General features: G+C 52.0%; 1 protein-coding gene across 1 annotated transcript; it reads left to right on the forward strand.

The window, feature by feature from the left end:
• Positions 1–2,267: 2,267 nt before the first annotated feature.
• On the forward strand, positions 2,268–19,378 carry Myo1a (myosin IA). The gene is made up of 28 exons (XM_021174181.2): positions 2,268–2,503; positions 4,091–4,223; positions 4,320–4,435; positions 4,678–4,772; positions 5,505–5,609; positions 5,808–5,854; positions 6,033–6,096; positions 6,287–6,385; positions 8,698–8,801; positions 8,922–9,069; positions 9,428–9,546; positions 9,634–9,720; positions 11,135–11,200; positions 11,313–11,417; positions 12,229–12,291; positions 12,479–12,679; positions 12,820–13,046; positions 13,378–13,578; positions 13,747–13,840; positions 14,128–14,277; positions 14,373–14,441; positions 14,794–14,868; positions 16,952–17,086; positions 17,683–17,789; positions 18,046–18,178; positions 18,281–18,433; positions 18,591–18,718; positions 19,041–19,378. The coding sequence occupies exons 2-28, from the start codon at positions 4,110–4,112 to the stop codon at positions 19,165–19,167; spliced, it is 3,132 nt and encodes a 1,043-aa protein (XP_021029840.1). The 5' UTR covers positions 2,268–2,503; positions 4,091–4,109; the 3' UTR covers positions 19,168–19,378.
• The last annotated feature ends 510 nt before the right edge of the window (positions 19,379–19,888 follow it).

Consider the following 19,888-nt stretch of genomic DNA (forward strand, 5'->3'; position numbering starts at 1 on the left):
TTGGTTTAGTATTTTGGAGCCTGGGAAGTTTGAGAATCCTGTTGCCCAGCTTGGCCTTGAACTTATTTTCCTATCCCAACTCTGGTTCTGGAATCCCAGGCATGAGTCACCACACTCAACATATTAAAGAACAACATCTTTGTAAGTTACTATGTCTGGGAGGCTTGTTGAGTGAGTTGGTGGGATCAGGTGGCTGCCCTCAACTATCAGAAGTCAGTACCACAGGACTGGAATTGTTTGTCTGCCTTCTGCTTCGGAGTGTAAGTTACATAAACAAAAAAAGCTCCTATGTTTATATGGGTACTGGGCTGGGTTTTGGCAGAATCACTTCCATAAACCCACCACCACTGCCACCACATCATGATGAGACATTCCTGAATCTCATCAAGTTCCTCTACATCCATTATGGAGTAGACTTGTTTCTGATTTCAGGTTTAGGGATCATATTCAGGGACTCTGTGCTAACCACATGCTAACAGCTGAGCCATACCTTCTATCCCTGAAGTAGGTCCAAGTCAAAGGAAGGTCATTTTAGGTGTCACCTTGGAGAGGAGTAAACTCGTAGCTGGATTGCTTCACCTTAGTTTGGAAAGTAGCTCATAGTGCTGTACCCGCCCATGGTACTCTAGTGTGGCTGGCTTTGAAATCCCAGGGTCATTGCAAACCCAGAGTCACCCACTTGTTAGGTTTTTTATCAGGTCTTACCTAGTTTTTGTTTTGTAGGATGAGGGGCAGGGTTTTACTATGCAGCACTGGCTGGCCTGGAGCTCCCTATGCAAAACAGACTGGCTTCAAACTCCAGAGGGACCCACCTGTGTCTGCCTTCCCAGTACCAGGATTAAAAGTGTACACCACCACACCCAGCCACTGACTTCCCTTGTTTTCGCTCATAGATTCACACCTCTAGATATAAAGGAGCCTATTGTGGGATCTAGGCAGATCCTCACAGTTCGTGGCTCGAGATATGATATATTGTTTTAAATCCTAATTTAAAGCTCGCAGGAGGCACTAATGAGTCAATGGTTAAGAAAGACAAACTCTTAAGTGGCTGCAGACAGACTCCTAGCCATGAGAACATAAGACCCGGGTTCTAGTGCCAGTTGTGGAGGTTTCTGTGGGTGTGGTCCTGGTTCCTACTCTGGGTCTGTGGGATTAGCAGTCACCCCGGCTCTGACGCCATTACTGCCCCACCCCTGTAATAGGGGATTATATTTTGATATCACTTCTGTTCAGCTTTCTCTCTTTCCTTGCTCTCTCCCTTCAAATAGACACAGTAAATCAATAAATTATGTAAGGGCAGGTTGAAAATGGAACTGCTGATGGACCAGGCGTGTGCGGAGTGCTTCTGTGAGAGCATAGAGCTCGGACATTGAACCAAGCAGCAGAGGCTGAGAGTTGGAATATTGAGTCTCTATGTTAGTTAAGTGATAAAATTATCTAATTTTCCCTGTGCATGCCTCAGGCAGAGGGCCATGATGTTTAGGGATTTTCCTGGGTGGATGAAGGCATGTTTGGGAAATTTGGTTTTATAAGCTTTTACCTGACTGGCAGAACCATTTTCTGCTAGGCTAAACCCAGGAAACATCACAGGGTCTTATTTGGTGTCTTACTGCTGAGACATTATTAAAATTAGAAGCCTCGGAATGTAGGCTGCAATCTTTCTAAGAAGATTGGGAAGTGTGTCTCGCTCATTGTCCCTGATGTGCCGGCTGTGGAAGTAGAGAACAGCTGTCACATGAGCTTGGTGTCTGCTTCTGTTCTTCACTGAAGAGAGCTTCTGTGTGGCCTAACTCACAGGGACGGGGTGGGGGTGGGGGTGGAGGGTGGTGTGCAGTGAAATGGTTGTCCAGGCAGATGTAAGGAGTCACAGCTCTGAAGTCAGTGTGTGGGTCGGTATGATGATGTGTCATTCGAGGGGAGGCAAGTGGACGGGATTTGGGATTTTGTCACTTAGCCCTCCAGGTGATCTGAGTGTACATACAGACACACACACACACACCCCTACACCTGAACAAGCCTGCTTCCACCCATGACAATATTTCTTTCTTGGAAAATCTTTTCCTTAGATACAAGTTCCATTCCTTGTGTTCTTATTTCCAAATACTTGGAACAGTGGGGCATGGACTCTTCTCTGTTGGAGCCCTCAGTCAAAGCCAGGCAGATAGGCTTCCCCTAAATGCAGGGAGTCTATGCTTCAGGAGCTTGTGAAGGGTTAAGGGAGCCACACCCTCAGCAGGAACAGCCCTGGACTTTGTGCTGAGCAGCCATCTCTCTGGCCTCTTCTGGCCTGAGTGGCACAGGGAGCCAGGGTGAGAGGAGCCAGCACAGAGGAAGGTCAGACTGAGGACGCCTGGCATCTTTGACACCATGGACAGCTCCTGTTAACTAAGCCGCTGCTCCATCCTTGGAATCTGTGGCTTATACCCTTCCCATCAGACTGAGACTTGCTCCCCACCTCCATTCTCCAAGGGGCACCGAAGTACGCCCTTGTTTCTACTGTTGGGTAAGTCCTGCCCTGCCCTGTCACCTTGGGGTGCTTCTCTGTCCTTCTGGGATCTGTTTCTTTTTTCCCTTTCTCACCTTCAGATAATCATATTTTTACTCCTCTCAATTCAAACTCAAAGCTGTGTTCTTATACCCTACCTTTGCTTCACACCCTTCCCTGCCAGGTTGCTTCAAAGACTCTGTGTGTGTGTGTGTGTGTGTGTGTGTGTGTGTACTCTCGAGTGTGCATGCATGTGATGTGTGTGTACACGCACATGCAGGTGGGAGAGACAGAGGCAGACAAAGACTGGATCTTACTTTGTACTTCAGGCTGGTCTGTGGTTCATTGTGCAGCCCAGGTTGATCTCAAACTTATGGCAATCCTCCTGCCTTGGCCTCCTGGATCTTGTGATTACAGGCATAAGCCACCTCGAATGGCTACTTGCCTTTAATCTGAGAAATATGGGCTAATAGTAGTATCCACTTCGTGGGCTATTTTAACTGTCAAGTTACAGTGTTTAGAGCTCTGTCTGTCCTGTGATGAACACTGCGTGTTTTCTAGAGACGGCTATCATCAGTATTCATGTGGTGCCCTAGGTATTTAGAAGTTACTGGAGCTTGGGGAAAACAAAATGAAGGAGAAGGAAGCCTGGATGGCTTCCTTGCCCTGTATGCTGTTCTCGTTCTTCCCCTAGGTTCAGAGAAGCCAGAGAGTGAGGGAATGCGTTGTACTCCTTCTAGGGAGTGGCACTGACCATTGTACTACTTCTGCTGCCCCGCCCACTCAGTCTGCTTGAGGAGAGCTTTTTATTTCCTGCAGGAACACCTGCTACATGCTTGCAGCATGTGGCCCAGCCCAGCTCTCCCCGCCCCCCCCCCAACCCCCAGAGTCCTCCCTGGAGCACTCTCCTTCCCCACTCCCACCAGCTACTAAAAAATGGGGTGTGTCTCTTTGGGCAAAGTCCATGCCAGAAGATGATAGGTATGGTATAAACTGTGAAGATTTTACTACTAAAGACGGAAGCAGGAGAGATAACGAGAGACCTGACAGTTGAGAAAGCCTACCCACTCCCATTTTCCACGGGCAGCTCTGACCTTTTGTTTACATTGCTGAGCTCATCACTTTATCCAACAACATCTAAAAATGAAGTCACTGTGGTAATGGCAAGAAAGAGAGACCTCTGGGAGATGGGCATTGTAGAGGGATTAGGTGACTGAGACAGGGGTTGCATACAAGCACTGGGGCAAGGAGCCAGAGAGAGCGCCCCCCTCAGGAGGGAGGAGGGAGAGCACCTTGAATACCTGACTGCAGAACAAAGCTTGGCTCACCCTTCTTCCAGCCTTCTCCTTTAAGCACAATTCTGCTCCCCTTCCCCCAGGTGGGCAGACAGAGGTAGTCCTATCTGATGCCCATCTCACCCTCTACCCCGGATTACTCCACCTCCCTGGCTGGCCAGGTCGGTCCAGAGACCCTTCTAGCCAGAGGGGTCTCCTGTGGAGAGGAAGAAGAGGGCTCTCTTATAGGCCCTTATGCCTCCTTGCCCTCCCACCATGACTTAACTCTTAAGCTGAGCCATCAGCAGCAATTTACGGTGTTCACTCCTAGGATCCTCTAGCCTCTTGGCATGCCTCTCCTGGAAGGTCCCGTGGGGGTGGAAGACCTCATCCTCCTGGAGCCCCTAGATGAGGAGTCTCTGATCAAGAACCTCCAACTCCGTTATGAAAACAACGAGATTTATGTGAGCTTGCCATGGGAGCCAGGCTGTGGGGGTACCCAGGGGCTTCCAGTATTCCTCCTGCCAGGCTCATTTGTCTCACCCTCCTCCTGACCCCAGACGTACATTGGGAATGTGGTGATCTCGATGAACCCCTACCAGCAGCTTCCCATCTATGGACCAGAGTTCATTGCCAAATACCGGGACTATACTTTCTATGAGCTGAAGCCTCACATGTGAGTAAAGGGAACCAGAGGAGGGCTGACAAGTGTCCGTGAAGCATCGTCCTCTCCCCCTCCCCGGTCTTTCCCCAAAGGAGGTCCTCCAGCATCCCTCTTCCCCTGAGAATCCTTCCTAGACTCAGTTCTTGTCTGATCTGGACCACATGGGGAGGGTGGATGAACCCAGCGCTAAGGATTGGAAGATGCTGCCCTTGGGCTGGCCTCCCATTGACCACTGACCACTTCCTTCCCACAAGCTATGCTTTGGCAAATGTGGCCTACCAGTCACTGAAGGATCGGGACCGGGACCAGTGTATCCTCATCACAGGCGAGAGTGGAGCTGGCAAGACTGGTGAGGAGGCTCAAGGCTTGGGAGAGACCAGAGATGGTGTCTGGAGTCACCTCCTTATCTCTCCAAGCCAGGCCTGTCCCTGTCCTCTGTCCCCATTACTTCCTCTCTGGGTTTTCTTATTTTCTTTTTTAGGGTTTTTTACATTTTTCTGTCTATATGTATATGCCTGAGTGTGTGTATATATTTGCACCACAGACATGCGGGTGCCTGCAGAAGGCAAAAGAGGCTATCAGATTCTCTGGAACTGGAGTTGCAGGTGGTTTTGAGTCACCCAATGTGGGTGCTGGGAACTGAACCTAGGTCTTCTACAAGAGCATCAAGTAACACACGACAGTATTTGTGCATGCCTTTAGTCCCAGCACTCAGAAGGCAGCAGCAGGTGGATCTCTGAGTTTGAGGCCAGGCTGGTCTACAGAGCAAGTCCCAGGACAGCCAGGGCTATCCAGAGACAATGTGTCCAAAAACCAAGTGCACACGCACACACATACATTCACGTGCACACACACAGAGTAGCAAGTGTTCTTAACCACTCCAGCCCAGTCCCTCCTGTTTTTCTTACTGTTAGTGATGTGGTGTCAGAGCTAAATGGGATGGGAGTGAGCATGCCCTGGCTGGGGACTCTATGATAGTTAAAGAGGTAGAAGCGGTTGTGTCCTGGTCAAGGACTCTGATAGTTAACGGTGGGAGGGGGAGTGGGAGTGTCCTGACTCACTCAGAGCTTCTCCTACACAGAGGCGAGTAAGCTAGTGATGTCCTACGTGGCTGCTGTCTGTGGGAAAGGAGAGCAGGTGAACTCTGTGAAGGAGCAGCTGCTTCAGTCAAACCCAGTGCTGGAAGGTGAGCCGCTACTCTCTACTCTCTTCATCCCCAGAGTCCCTTAGCTTTAGTAGACCCTCTTCCAAAATCACCGGTTCCCTTCAGCATAAAAGCTACCATTGGTCAGCAGACCGGAAGAAGCTGTGCCCTCGGGTCTTTCCTCCTCTGGGCTCCAACTCTTGGGAGCTTCGGCCCCTCACTTTTTCTTTGCTTCCACAGCATTTGGCAATGCCAAGACCATCCGCAATAACAACTCCTCTCGATTTGTGAGTGACCACATCTGCCCGGGAGGAGTATGGGGCGGGGGTGGGGTTGGGGTGGGGTGGGCAGGAGGAATGCAGAGGTGGGACTGAAAGTAAGGAGGGCAGAACAAAGCCCTCCCACAGGTGTGTGCGCATGTGGGGGGAGAAAGACAGCCAAGGCTTTCTCCGTCTCTCCATGCAGGGAAAGTACATGGACATCGAGTTTGACTTCAAAGGGTCCCCCCTGGGCGGTGTCATCACCAACTGTATGTGTCCCCCTCCCATAAGCCTCACCAACACTCCCCACCTCTGTCCCTTTATGCCCATCTGCTTCTGCAGGCAAGGGGATTGTTGGGTTTCAGGAAACTCCCCAGCTCTTAGGAACTCTGGGGAATGGGAGGGATCTGCTGAGAGTCTCCTGGGCTTTCAGATGGATGCATCCTAACTCCCTCCCAGATCTGCTTGAGAAGTCCCGAGTGGTGAAACAACTCAAAGGGGAGAGGAATTTCCATATCTTCTATCAGCTGCTGGCTGGAGCAGACGCACAGCTGCTGAGTATGTGATCTTCCCGGGCACCCCCCCCATCCCTGCCCTTATCACCAGAGACCCTCTTTCTCCCGTCTCTCAAGCCACCTCACCATGTCTACTCCCTACATTTCCCACCCAGAGCCTTATGGCTCAGGGGTGAGAACTAGTCCCCTAGTGGCTCTGCTCTCTTCTTTGCTGGTTCAGGGTCAGAGATCGCCTTCCTTGTGTCCTTGCTGCCCTTGGCCCTATGCCCTGTCTGCTTCCTTTCTCTCCAAGCTAATATCAGGCCTGGGACATTCATTCCCAGCTACCTTCCTTCCTCCTTCACCTGAAGGGGTTCTGTTGACAGTTACAGAAAAGCGGGCAGGTTAGGTGAGCGTTTGAGAACTTCTAAGATCTTCAGCGACAGTGCCTGGGCTTATACGCCTACCTCACCTAGGGTCTTCCCTGGTTTTCTTTTTTTATTCTTCTTTTGTTTGTTGTTTTGTTTGTTGTGTATCCCTGGATGTCCTGGAACTAGCTCTGCAGACCAGGCTAGCCTTGAACTCACAGAGATCTGCCTGCCTTTGCTTCCCTAGTACTGGGATTAAAGGCACGTGTCACCACGGCCTGGTAGTATTCCGGTTTTCTTTTCTCAGACAGCTCTATAGAGCTTCTATCCACCCATCCATCCATCCACCATCTCCTGATTATGCATTGCGTTAGGACTGAGTGACAGCAGTGTACAATCAAAGAACCCACCCAGTGCTGTAGGGCTGGCAGGCGAGCGAGCAGACATGCTTCTGTGCATTATGGTTGGGGCCACTAAGCCTGTGCTGATAGCCATGGGAGTGGATAGCATGGATCTCCTTGACTGTTCTGTGAAAGAGTTCTCAGCAGCCTGAAAACTAGACTGGCCAGAGGTGGCTCTGGGTGGACACACTGAGGGTGTGGGGGCACTTGGCTCTCCTCTCAAAACTCTCCCCTCTAGTTGGGGGAATTAACTGTGTAGATTTCCAGCCCCTAAGGAGTGCTCCCCCCCCATACACACACAAACACACACACACACACACACACACACACACACACAAACACACACACACACTTTTTTTCTTTTTTCAACACAGGGTTTCTCTGTGTAGCCCTGGCTGTCCTGGAACTCACTCTGTAGACCAGACTGGCCTCAAACTCAGAAATCCTCCTGCCTCTGCCTCCCAAGTGCTGGGATTAAAGGCGTGCACCACCACTGCCCGGCAGGAACTGTCTTAGATTCCTTGTTATTCTGTGCTTGACTTTTGCGTAACTTTTTTCCTCCCACTCCTTGAAATCTTTGTGCTTCAGCAGACTGCTGCATAGGTCTTAGTCTCCCCTTCTTGGCTTAATGGCCTTAATGCTGTCCAATTTGTCTGACTCACAAGCACCATGCTTTTATTCTGGCTGGGTCCATGCCTGTTAGTTTTAAGTTGCGTCTGGGTGAATCTCCCTGGTTTCATTAGACCTGAGCTTTCTGATTCATTCTCTCTCCAGCTTTCCCTTCCTTAGTAAGTGCTGACTTCAGAATCTGTGTGCTAGAGGGAGCTGCCACTGAAATCATTTGAGGTTCACTACTCAGATTCTCTGATCATTTGCACAAAATATAATTGACATACATACCTCTGGTCTATGATCAGTCCAAGCCTTCCTGTCTTAGTAAACAGCTTGGGACAGTTCCTTGGTTCATTTATGAAAGTGAAAATAAAAACCCTGTCTTCCAGCCAGGTAACATGTCAGTGAGAAGCAATTCCAACACACAAATCATTCATTTTGGGGGAAGAAAGGAAGAAAAAAAATAAAAACCTAGCTCTTCTGACGCGAGCTGGGAGATTCTCACTTATCACAGGGGAACACGAGAAAGCCATTTAGCTCAGCAGCCAGCATTGGCGAAAACCTTCTGGGTGGGTGGGTGGGGGCAGCGTTAGGGTTGGGGAGCAGACTGCTATGTTGACACATCAGGGGACGGTGAAGCTGGGGGCACACATGTATGGTTTTTTTCTTCCCTCAGCTTCTTGCCAGAGCAGGAGAGAGGATTTGTTCAGTTGTTTTCATTGTTTAGAAAGAACCCTGAGGATGGAGATAAAAACCAGCAAGACTCTCGTGGAATTCTCTAACAGATACGAACACTGAACCCTAAAAAAAAAAAAAAAAAAAAAAAAAACACTTTAAAAATTCGTTTATCATTGTAGGAGTATGTTATCCCCAACCAAAGAAGGCAAGGGATGAACCTAAGTCATGACTGGGGGCAAGGGTCGTGAGGTGCCAGGCTGATGCATTCTAGAGAGCAGGTGCTAACATTTGGCCCTACCCTCTCTCTGTGCGCCCAGAGGCCCTAAAGCTTGAGGAGGACACGAGTGTATACGGCTACCTGAATGGGGAGGTGTCCAAGGTGAACGGTATGGACGACGCCTCCAACTTCAGGGCTGTGCAGGTGAGTGTCCAGCGTGGACAGGCTAGGGCCCTCAGGCCATCCTCTGAGCCTAGGACTTGTGAGTGGAGGCCTTGGGCCACAGCCCCACTAGCTCAGCTTGACTTTCGCTCTTTTTCCAAGGATGCAATGTCAGTGATTGGCTTCTCAGAGGAGGAAATTAGACAGGTGCTGGAGGTGACAGCCCTGGTGCTGAAGCTGGGGAACGTGAAGCTGACAGATGAGTTCCAGGCCAATGGGATCCCAGCCAGTGGCATCTGTGATGGGAAAGGTTGGTGCTATCTTCCCGGAGCCCACCATGAGTCTCCTACCCTCAGTCCAGTTTGTGAACCATGTCCAACATGACCAGCCTGGCCCGTAGCCGACTCCTGCGGCCTCCTCCAATGAGGCTCGCTGATCACTCTACTGAAGCACTTCAGAATGAGCTTCAGAAAACAAACTAGGCCTGAGACGTTCAGAACCTTAGCTGAATCTGCTGAGACATGGGGGAAATCTGATCTGCAGTTTGCCCAACTCCTCCTGGGTCAACTGCAGTGACTTCCCCAGCTTTGATGGTCAACCCTTCCTCCACTGAGATGAGCCTCGCCCCCCCCCCACCCCCTGCCCACTGTACTTCTCTGTCCCCCTAGGTATTCAGGAGATTGGGGAGATGATGGGCTTGAACTCTGCGGAACTAGAGAGAGCTCTGTGCTCAAGAACTATGGAGACAGGCAAAGAGAAGGTGGTCACGGTGCTGAATGTCACACAGGTAAGAGCCCTCCTGAAAGAGCTGACTTTGAGACCGTTCTGTGGCCGCCACAGTAATGAGACTGTGCCCCCCTCCCTCCCGCCCCAGGCTCTATATGCTCGGGATGCCCTGGCGAAGAATATTTACAGCCGCCTCTTTGACTGGATAGTGAATCGCATCAACGAGAGCATCAAGGTAAGGAAGTGGACTGGCTTAATCAGAGAGCTTTCCCAAGGCCCGCTTCACCTTCTCGCTCTGGCTGCTCTCTGACATGCCTGGTAGGACAGTCATGAAGAGGGAGGCAGGCACAGCTCCTTCTAGGAGTTCGAGTCCCTCTGTCTGATCCAGTTATTCACTGGTCTTTCACCTTCTCAGAGAGACTGAGGCTCGGGCTCCTGATTTGGCAACAGCCACTAATGCCTGTGAATGTCTGCCTGCTTCACAGCGCTTACTGCAGAACAGAATGCACATGGTTGCCGTATGATTCCGCAGTCCGCACCTTGGCATATATTCAAGAGAATGCTGCACACAAACATTTGTAGAAATGTTATGCATGATAGACAAAACAAACAAACAAACAACACAAAACAAAACAAACAAAGGTGCTGGGGGAACAGGAAGCTCTGGCCAACTTGAGCTGAATAGTGATTCCCAGGCCATCCTGGGCTCTGTGAGATCCTGACTCTACAAACTGATACAAAGTGAGTGAATACATAACTAAATTATTAATAGTAAAAAAATGGAAGTGACCCATGTTCATCAGATTACAACTAGATAAACAAAATGTAATCTATCTCTGTAGCTGTGTCATCCCGCCGTAAAAAGGAACAGAGCGCTGGTGAGGTGGCTCAGCAGTTAATAAATGAATATTTATTTATGGCTTTGGTGTGGGAGGAAACAAACAGGGTCTCTCTTGTGCTAAGCGTGGCTTCACTACTGAGCTACAGTAAAACTGTTGCTGCTCAGTCACTTATGTGTTGTCTGTGCAGAAGGCACGCAGAAAGGCCCCAGGGTTAGGTGAGACTTAGATCTTGGCTGGTGTAAATGTTTTTTTTCTTCTAAGGTTTGAATTTTTTCTCCTCTCCACACTGGAACTAATCAGATGATGTAATAAATGGCATGGGATTTTCTTTTACAAAATGTTAAAATGTAAGGGATGGCCAAAACCTGTGTGTGGGTCGAGACAACAGCCCATTCACAGGGGTTTCCTAAGACCACTGGAAAACACAGACATCTACATTATAATCCATAACTAGCAAAATTACACTTATGAAGTAGCAATGAGCATAACTGTGAGGGTGGGGGTCACTACGGCGCGAGGAACCGTGTTAAAGGGTCGCTGCATTAGGAGTGTGAGAAACACAGTCCTAAGAGCATCTTAATGCCTTCCTCGTGCATATTATGGGGAGCACTGTGGAATCTGTTTGTATCTTCCCTCTTTTCCTTGGCTTGCCCTGCAGTGAGCGCAGGGTGAAGAAGGGAGACACCGAAGCTCCCCTCCAGCTTGGTCGAGCATACTATAATTCTGTTTGTTCCCACTCTAATCCCAGCTAACTAACTGGTTCACACAGTGAGCCATTCCTCATACTTGCCCCTCCCTCTCCTTCAGGTGGGCACTGGGGAGAAGAGGAAGGTTATGGGGGTCCTGGATATCTACGGCTTTGAGATATTGGAGGTGAGAAAGCACCAGACAACCTCAGTGTCCTGCGTCCCCGTCTAGGGGGACAGGCTCACGGTGGGTGGGTGGGGGAGGAGGACCTGAAGTGAGCCCCCCTCCTTACATGCAGGATAACAGCTTTGAGCAGTTCGTGATCAACTACTGCAATGAGAAGCTACAGCAGGTGTTCATAGAACTGACCCTGAAGGAAGAACAGGAGGAATACAAGAGAGAAGTGAGCGCGGGGGCCCTTCTCGCCCTGCTAAGGACTTCCAGATGCATGCCTTTCTCCTGGATCACAATTTCCCTCTAATTGTCCCCAGATGGGAACACAAGGACAAAATGTCTCCCTCTCACAGCTGAGCATTCAGCAGTACTGAGTTACCCCAACCTGCCCTGTCCCCAGCCTTGCACTCCAGGCTAGCCCAGACCGGGGACAGATGGACAGAAGGGTGTTTGTGTCCTGACAAGAGCAAAGTGACAGCTATGCTTGGCCGGTGACAGACAGAGACAGATTGAGAAGGGACATTTCCCCTGGGCTTGGCACCCTCCACAACCCCCGTCTCTATCTAACATGTCAGACTCTGTTGCCTTCCCCGGCGCTGGGTCCGTCGTCAGAGCAGCAGCATCCAGATTTGCTCATCAGCGGTGCCCTGCAGCTCCCAAGCCTCACACCCTTTCTCTGACTCAGTGTAAACCCCTGTGTCCCATGGCTAGGTGTTAGAAAAGCTCTCTGATTAAGCCAGTCCACTTCCAAGTGTGAGCGGCCGAGTGTCTCACAAACCCTGTGAGTTCAAGAACTGGCCTCCACAGCAGGGCTTCAGGCAACATGGCTGCAAATAAAAAAAGCTGTGACATGGCTTTTTTTTTTCCTTCCTCCATCAACTTGGGAGGGATGAGTTGTAAACTGAATGACGCTAAGACCTTTCTGAGTGAGAGGCCTTTCTACAGTTCCTTTGTAGGATAGGCTAAGGGAGTCTGGGTCTGGTGGGCTCTTTAAAGATGTCCTGGGACTTGTTTCTGTAACTGATGTCTCCCTGGGCCAGGGCATACCGTGGACAAAGGTGGAATACTTTGACAACAGCATCATCTGTAACCTCATTGAACATGTGAGCGCTGTTCTCTCACCCTGGGGACCGCCCTATCCAGACTGCCTGAGAATCCCCACCCCACCCCACCCCCCAGTTTTCCTCCCTCCCTCTCTCTCCTTTCAAGAGGGAAAGGGATTCGAGTGGGTTGAGGAAACATTGTGAAGGACCAGGTCAAGGTTACATGGACTCTGTTCCCTTGGCCTAGAGTCAGCGAGGTATCCTGGCCATGCTGGACGAGGAGTGCCTGAGACCCGGGGTGGTTAGTGACTCCACCTTCTTAGCGAAGCTGAACCAGCTCTTCTCTAAGCACAGTCACTACGAGAGTAAAGTCTCCCAGAATGCCCAGCGCCAGTACGACCGCACCATGGGCCTCAGCTGCTTCCGCATCAGCCACTACGCGGGCAAGGTGATGTGGTGGGGCTTCGTGGGAGCCACGGGCAGTGGCCGGTATGGAAATGAGACCTGAGATACTTCTCAGTGAAACTGGTGGGTCTGAGTGCCAGAAGGTAGCCGTGGGGGTCTGAACCCACATCCGCTCCTCTGCAGGTGACCTACAACGTGACCGGCTTCATCGACAAGAATAATGACCTACTCTTCCGAGACCTATCCCAGACAATGTGGAAGGCCCAGCATCCCCTCCTGAGGTCCTTGTTCCCAGAGGGGAACCCCAAGGAAGCGTCTCTCAAACGACCCCCGACTGCCGGGACCCAGTTTAAGAATTCGGTCGCCGTACTCATGAAGAACCTGTATTCTAAGAACCCCAACTACATCAGGTGAAAAGTTGGACACACCGTGAACGTCCGTCCTCCATGTGGACTGGGGGCGGTGCACGGTGGAGCATGTCCATGTTGGGGAGTCTTTGGAACAGGGTTTTTAGAGGCTCTGTCCTCCGGGAAAACAGGACCAGATGAGGAGTTGAGCATCCAGTGGCTGACAGAGTGGCATCAGAGGAGAGTGAGACTGGAAGGCTAGAGGGTCTCCTTTCACTTCTGTTGAGATGTCCACCTCTGGGAGTTGTGGGAAGTAGGCATGTGGAGATCAGAGCCGTTCCACTGGCAAGGTGTCCACTCCTGAGCCTCCTGTGTTCCCCGACTTCCTGACCAGGTGCATAAAGCCCAATGACCAGCAGCAGAAAGGCAGGTTCACCTCAGAGATGGTTACGGTCCAGGCTCGATACCTGGGGCTGCTGGAGAATGTTCGGGTGCGCAGGGCTGGCTATGCCTTCCGCCAGGGCTATAAGCCTTTCCTGGAAAGGTACCGATTGCTGAGCCGGAGCACCTGGCCTCGCTGGAATGGGGATGATCGGTAAGACCCAGCAGGGAGAAGGGACTGAACAAATCTGCTGAAGCAGATGGATGGGTTCTTGGGGGAAATGACGTTTCTCTTCAACAGGGCTGCAGAGGGATAAGGGGGATGTGGAGAGGACTCTGCCCTGACACACCCTTCTGCAGCTCTCCCCATCTGCCTCTGTAGGGAAGGTGTGGAGAAGGTCCTTGGGTCTCTGACTTTGTCATCAGAGGAGCTGGCCTATGGGAAGACAAAGATCTTCATCAGAAGCCCCAAAACCGTGAGTCACGACGTGTGTTGCTGCATGTGGTGGGGGTGGAATGTGGAGCTTCAATAAGCTCACCTGAGAAAGAGGAAGGCAGCATTCAATAAAGGACTGGATGGTGCCTGAGGAAGGGCGCCACCCTGGGAACTGAGTGCTGGACATTGTCCACCCTAAGTTAGGGGCTCACTGTAAGCCTGCTAGAGTAGACACTGACCATGGAAGGTGTTCGCTGGGAAGCCTGTAGTGGGGTGCATTCAATGTAGTGCAAGCGAGAACAAGCCCCTCTCCCCCTGTCCCCCCAGCTTTTCTACCTGGAAGAACAAAGGCGCCTGAGGCTTCAGCAGCTGGCCACCCTCATACAGAAGGTCTACCGCGGCTGGCGCTGTCGGACCCACTACCAGCAGATGCGGAAGAGCCAGATCCTCATCTCAGCTTGGTTTCGGGGCAACAAGGTGCTCCCACTTCCTAAGCACCACGTCAGCCACCACCCCTGTTGCTGGGCACACGAGTGGCTTTCCCTAACCGTGCCCATGTGTGCTCCCTACAGCAAAAGAAGCACTATGGGAAGATACGGTCGTCAGTGCTGCTGATCCAGGCTTTCGTGAGAGGCTGGAGGGTAAGGGAAGGCAGCAGGATCCTTGCCCACACAAGGCTTTGGCCGGGTTAGCCCCCGTGCCATGCCACGAGAAAAGGCCTCCCAGGGCCACTCTGGGACACTGGGACCATCCCCCCTGCTCTGGCTAGGGGTGCACATCCAGGAGACCAGCCTGTAGGTCTGGGGGTGCTTCTGCCCTTAGCTGTGGGCGGCTTCATATCGTTTCCCAGTTATAATCTCAGCCCTTTGTTATTTGTTTGTTTGTTTGTTTGTTTGTTTGTTTTTCTGACTCTGTACTTTGGTTGAAAACAAAATAGCAGAACCTCTCCTAGGCTGTCTTCATGCTGACTTCTTCCTCACACATCCCCGCTAGGCCCGCAAGAACTATCGAAAATACTTCCGGTCAGGTGCTGCCCTCACCTTGGCAAATTTTATCTACCAGAGCATGGTAAGTGGGGTTAAGGTGGGGGTGGGGCAGAGGAGTTGGGGCCATCTTGGGGGAGGAGGGGGTGGGGTGGGGCAGAGGAGTTGGGACCATCTTGGGGGAAGAGGGGGTGGGGTGGGGCAGAGGAGTTGGGGCCATCTTGGGGGAAGAGGGGGTTGGGGTGGGGCAGAGGAGTTGGGGCCATCTTGGGGGAGGAGGGGGTGGGGTGGGGCAGAGGAGTTGGGGCCATCTTGGGGGAGGAGGGGGTGGGGTGGGGCAGAGGAGTTGGGGTCATCTTTGAGGAGGGAGGGTGGGGGAGGGCAGAGGAGTTGGGGCCGTCTTGGGGGAGTGGGGTGGTTTTGAGCTTTCCTTGGAGCTTCTTCACTCCATGGGAGCAAACTCTGTTGTCTGTGGCTGGAGTCACATCAGACATCGCTTAGCTCAGGGAGATGCTGTCTGCGTCCTGTGTTGAGGAGTACACCTGAGCCTTAGTCACAGACTTGGCGAGAGACCGGCCGGGTCTAGCCTTCTTAAGAAGTGGACTGAGGACAGGCAAGATTAACTAGCCTAGCCATTTTGAGGTGGAAGGAGTCATATCTTCCTCCTGTCTCCTCTGAAGCCCCAGGCAAGTGAGGAGGGCATCTCTGGAAGGAACTGACAGAAGGAGGCCTCCAGCTGTGGGTGGCTTCCGGCAGGATGTCTGCCAGAGAGTGGCGGCACTTCTGAGAGGATATTGGGAAAGCCACAGGGAGACAGGACCCCAGTGAAGCATTGGGAAAGGCCAGACAGGAGGGGACATGGTGGCATTAGCCCCAGGGTGAGGACTGCAGGAAGGGGTAGCTGACCTCAAGTGACTGGATTTGTTAGTTCTTAGGACCCTCACCAGGAATGCTCAGTTGATCATGAAGTGCCCTCCTTTGGAACTCCTGTGTGTCATCCTAAAGCCTGGGCTGTGTGGCTAGGGACGAGTGGGAGCTCTGAAGCTGAGGCCTTGTGGTACCCTCTGCCCCTGGCCCCATGCTACCCTGGCCTGTTGGGCTGGCTCCACCGTGTCCTGTCCCACCCCACTAGACACCTGAGGCCTGCTATCTGGTTTTGCTCTTATCTCCCTTCTTTCAACATTCCTTTCACCTGCTGAATGTCAACCCAGGAGCCGTGTGGTTCAATAAATCACACTCCAAGAATTCCGCTGAATGTCAACCCAGGAGCCGTGTGGTTCAATAAATCACACTCCAAGAATTCCGGTCACAGACTCTGTCAGTGCTGCTGGCACTTGGCCGTGGGCCTTAGCCATGGTGCCTCTTCTGGACACTGACAAGGTGCCACACTATCTGTGCTCAGCTCTAAGGCGTCTAACAACGCTGGTCTGCAGGCCCTCCACTTCCCCCAGTTAGGTTAAAAAGCGAAGACTCGGGCCAGGTGTGGTGGGGCATGCCGTGGACAGCCCATGACTCTAGGATCGTCAGCTTAGACACTGACGATCTAGAGAAAGCAAGCACCCAGCAGCTTCTCACTGGCTGGGAGGATAATGTGGAAGATACTGGGGCATCTGGGGAGGCTTCAGGAATCCCTGTGGTCAGAGCTGAGCGATCAGATCAGCCAGGAGCAGGTGGAGTGCCATTAACCTTGAGGGTGCAAAGAAGAGATGGGGGCTGTGCCAAGGAACCTTGCTGGCTGGAATAGTGGGAGTCCAGGGGCTTCTGGTACATGACCCTGGGTTCCAAGTGGAGGGCTCTGAATGACTTTGAGGGTATCAGGCACCACAGATTTGTCTATCCAATAACCAACACACACACCAGCCCAACTGTAGGTCACTGTAAGAGAGGAGAGAAAGCCAGGGGACAGTATATAGAGACTAGCTTTGGGTTGGGAGTGCCCACCTCACTCCCTATGGTCAGCCCTCCTATCCCACTGCCTCCCACACTCCTAACTCCCATCCCCGGAGCACAGTGCACACCCACAGAGACCCAGGAGGCAAGTCTGTCCCGCCTCCTTAGCTCTGCTTCCCCCTCTCACCAGGGCACTGTCCTTTTGAGCTGCAGGGCCCCAGGCCTGCCGGGGCGGATCTTCTCAGGTTTCCATTCCTAACACTCTGCCTTCAACCCAGACACAGAAATTCCTCTTGAATCTGAAGAAGAATTTGCCATCCACCAAAGTGTTGGACAACACATGGCCAGCCGCTCCTTACAGGTGCTTCAACACAGCCAATCAGGAGCTGCAGCGCCTCTTCTACCAGTGGAAGGTGGAGTTTTCGAGGCCCCTCCCGTCTCTCTTGTGCCCCCCCCCTCTTATTTTTCCTCCCGATTCATTTTTTCGTTAGTGTGGTAAAATATACATAAATTACGTTCCATTTCTAAGTGTTGGAACTTTGGCAACAAGAATATCCAGGTTGGTGCAAGGTCACTCCACCACCCACTCTGCTCTTTGTTCCTTGGTCCTGACCTCTTTCTCCATAACCTATAATCTACTTTCTGTTTCAATGAAGCTCACCACTGTAGGAAACTTCTGCAAGTGGGAACCACATAACATTCGTGACTAAGTTCACGGTCACGCTATAATGCCATCCATTCTTCATTCAGAAAATACTGTGGGATGACCACTTAGGCTAAGCCTGGTCCTGTGTGCTGGCAATGTGCTCTCACGGCGCTTGTATTCACTGGTGTCTACTCTCCCCTCAATACCTCACTTCCCTCCGTGTCCCACACTACTCCTCCAGGCCCTTTCCTGTGTCCTTGTCATTTTCCCTCCAGCTCTCTCCTCCCCTCCTGTCCTCCTGCCTCCTTTCCTCGCTCTTTCCCTGAAGATCGCCTCCACAATCTGAGATTTCTCTCCTCACAGTGCAAGAAGTTCCGAGACCAGCTGTCCCCGAAGCAGGTGCAGATACTGCGGGAAAAGCTCTGTGCCAGTGAACTGCTTAAGGGCAAGAAGGCTTCCTACCCCCAGAGGTGAGGGCCTCCAAATGCTGTAGCCATTTTTGTCACGTGGTACCTCTTAAGCTTGAACTCACAGCAAAGTTGCCTGGGAAGACTGGAGAATCCGAGCTGTGCCCTCCTTGATGGCGCGCATGCGTGCTCGCCGCACTGTAGTTCTCCTCTGATGGATTCTGGACCACATCTCTGGATCTCTAAAATAAGATGTGGTACAAGAGCAGGGCCCTCAGGAAGGGTTTGTTTACATGGTGCACCTCTCACCTGTCCTCAGTGTGCCTATCCCGTTCCGTGGTGATTACATCGGGCTGCAAGGGAACCCCAAGCTGCAGAGACTGAAGGGCAGGGAGGAGGGGCCTGTCCTGGTGGCAGACACCGTGAAGAAGGTCAACCGTGGAAATGGCAAGGTGAAGAACTACTGCAGCCCACAGAGGCCCACCTGTAGAAGCTTTGCCCAGTGGTGGGACTGGGTGACAGTGCCTGTCATCACTCTCCCATCTCCTCTCTAGACATCAGCACGGATTCTCCTCCTGACCAAGGGGCACGTGATTCTCACAGATGCGAAGAAGTCCCAGGCCCAGATTGTCATAGGACTGCAGGATGTGTCTGGGGTGTCAGTCACCAGCCTCCAGGACGGGCTCTTTAGCTTGCATCTGAGTGAGGTATTTGAGCCGCCTAGGTGGGGTCTCTGTGGAGTGGGCGTCCTGGGGCTGAGGTGGGCTGGATATGCTAGAACTAAATTTCTCACTATGGGTCTTTGACGTCCCTCAGGCTTCTGGGCAGCATTAATCTCTATTAATTTCCCCCCCTTTTCCTAAGATGTCATCGGCAGTCTCCAAGGGGGACATCCTGCTAGTGAGCGACCATGTGGTTGAACTGCTGACAAAAATGTACCAAGCAGTGTTGGATGCCACACAGAGGCAGCTTTCTGTCACTGTGACTGAGAAGTAAGGCCATGGGCTGGAGATGAGGGGCAGCTGGGGACAGGCGACCAGAATACTGGTCATTGTGACCGGGAAATTCGTGCACTCAGAAAGCGAGGCAGACAGAGCCAGGGCAGGGCCCAGGATTTGTCTCAGTGTTATCCGGGTTTCCTCCCCCCCCCCACCCGCACCCCCCCTCCCCACGGCTAGACTCAATGCACCAAGTTCTCTCAGGTTTTGAGTCATCAGATGGGTGGGGGTATAGTGTGTTTTTGCTCCAGGAAGAGGAGGCAGGCGCCGAGGACGGAGGTACTAGCCTGGGTTTCTCTGTCTCTTCTCCCTCCAGGTTCTCAGTGAGGTTCAAGGAGGGCAGTGTGGCTGTCAAGGTTATCCAGGGCCCCGAGGGGGGTGGGAACAGAAAACTGACTTGCAAGAAGAAGGGGAGTAATGCCATGGAGGTGACTGTGCGGTGAGGAGGTTGGGGCCTCCTGGAGGTGCAGTTTCTTCCTCTGGAGCAGAACTTTGTAGTGTCTCGCTCTTCTGACCATGAGGTGGGACTCAGAGATGAAGAACCCTTGAAGATGCCCTTTCTGTTCCCTGGACCTTTCTAGAATTCTTACCCAAATGCAACATCCTCCCAGCTTCAGCCCGTCTGCCCGTTAATAAATCGTTTCCTTCTTTCCTTGCTCAGATACATATGCGTGTTTATTTCTTCCATTCCTTGACTTTTACAGAGTTGTACTCGGACCCTCCACCCCCATTGCCCATGCCATGCGACCCTTATGCTCCCGGGAGCCAGATAATACAGACAATAAGGAAAAGAAGGAGAATTGTCTCTGGCCTCCTTGACCGGCTGAGCTCTGGCTGAGTTTAGAGACACTGGGGTGGGGGTGCAGAAGTCTGGGATAGGGCTCAGGTCGCAGGTGGCCAACAAGCTGATTCATTAAATGTGTCCCTGGAGGGACCACCCAAGGATGCCTTTCTTGGAGACAAGGCTTCTAAGAGATAAAGCCTGAAAAGAAGCCTAAGGCTTACAGGTTGCAGGCTGAGGCAAGCTGGGGTACACAGGGACAGTGCTCCCAGGATCTTCATCAGCCTCTGCCCCAGAGGTGGGCGACAGCACTCCCAGAAACCCTCTTCTCTCCATGCCCCACAGCTGGGACGCACAGCTGGCAGCCCCTGGCAGGGGTAGAC

Source organism: Mus caroli, unplaced genomic scaffold (assembly GCF_978045245.1).
Source record: "Mus caroli unplaced genomic scaffold, Mus_caroli_1 scaffold_9, whole genome shotgun sequence".
NCBI lineage: Eukaryota > Metazoa > Chordata > Mammalia > Rodentia > Muridae > Mus > Mus caroli.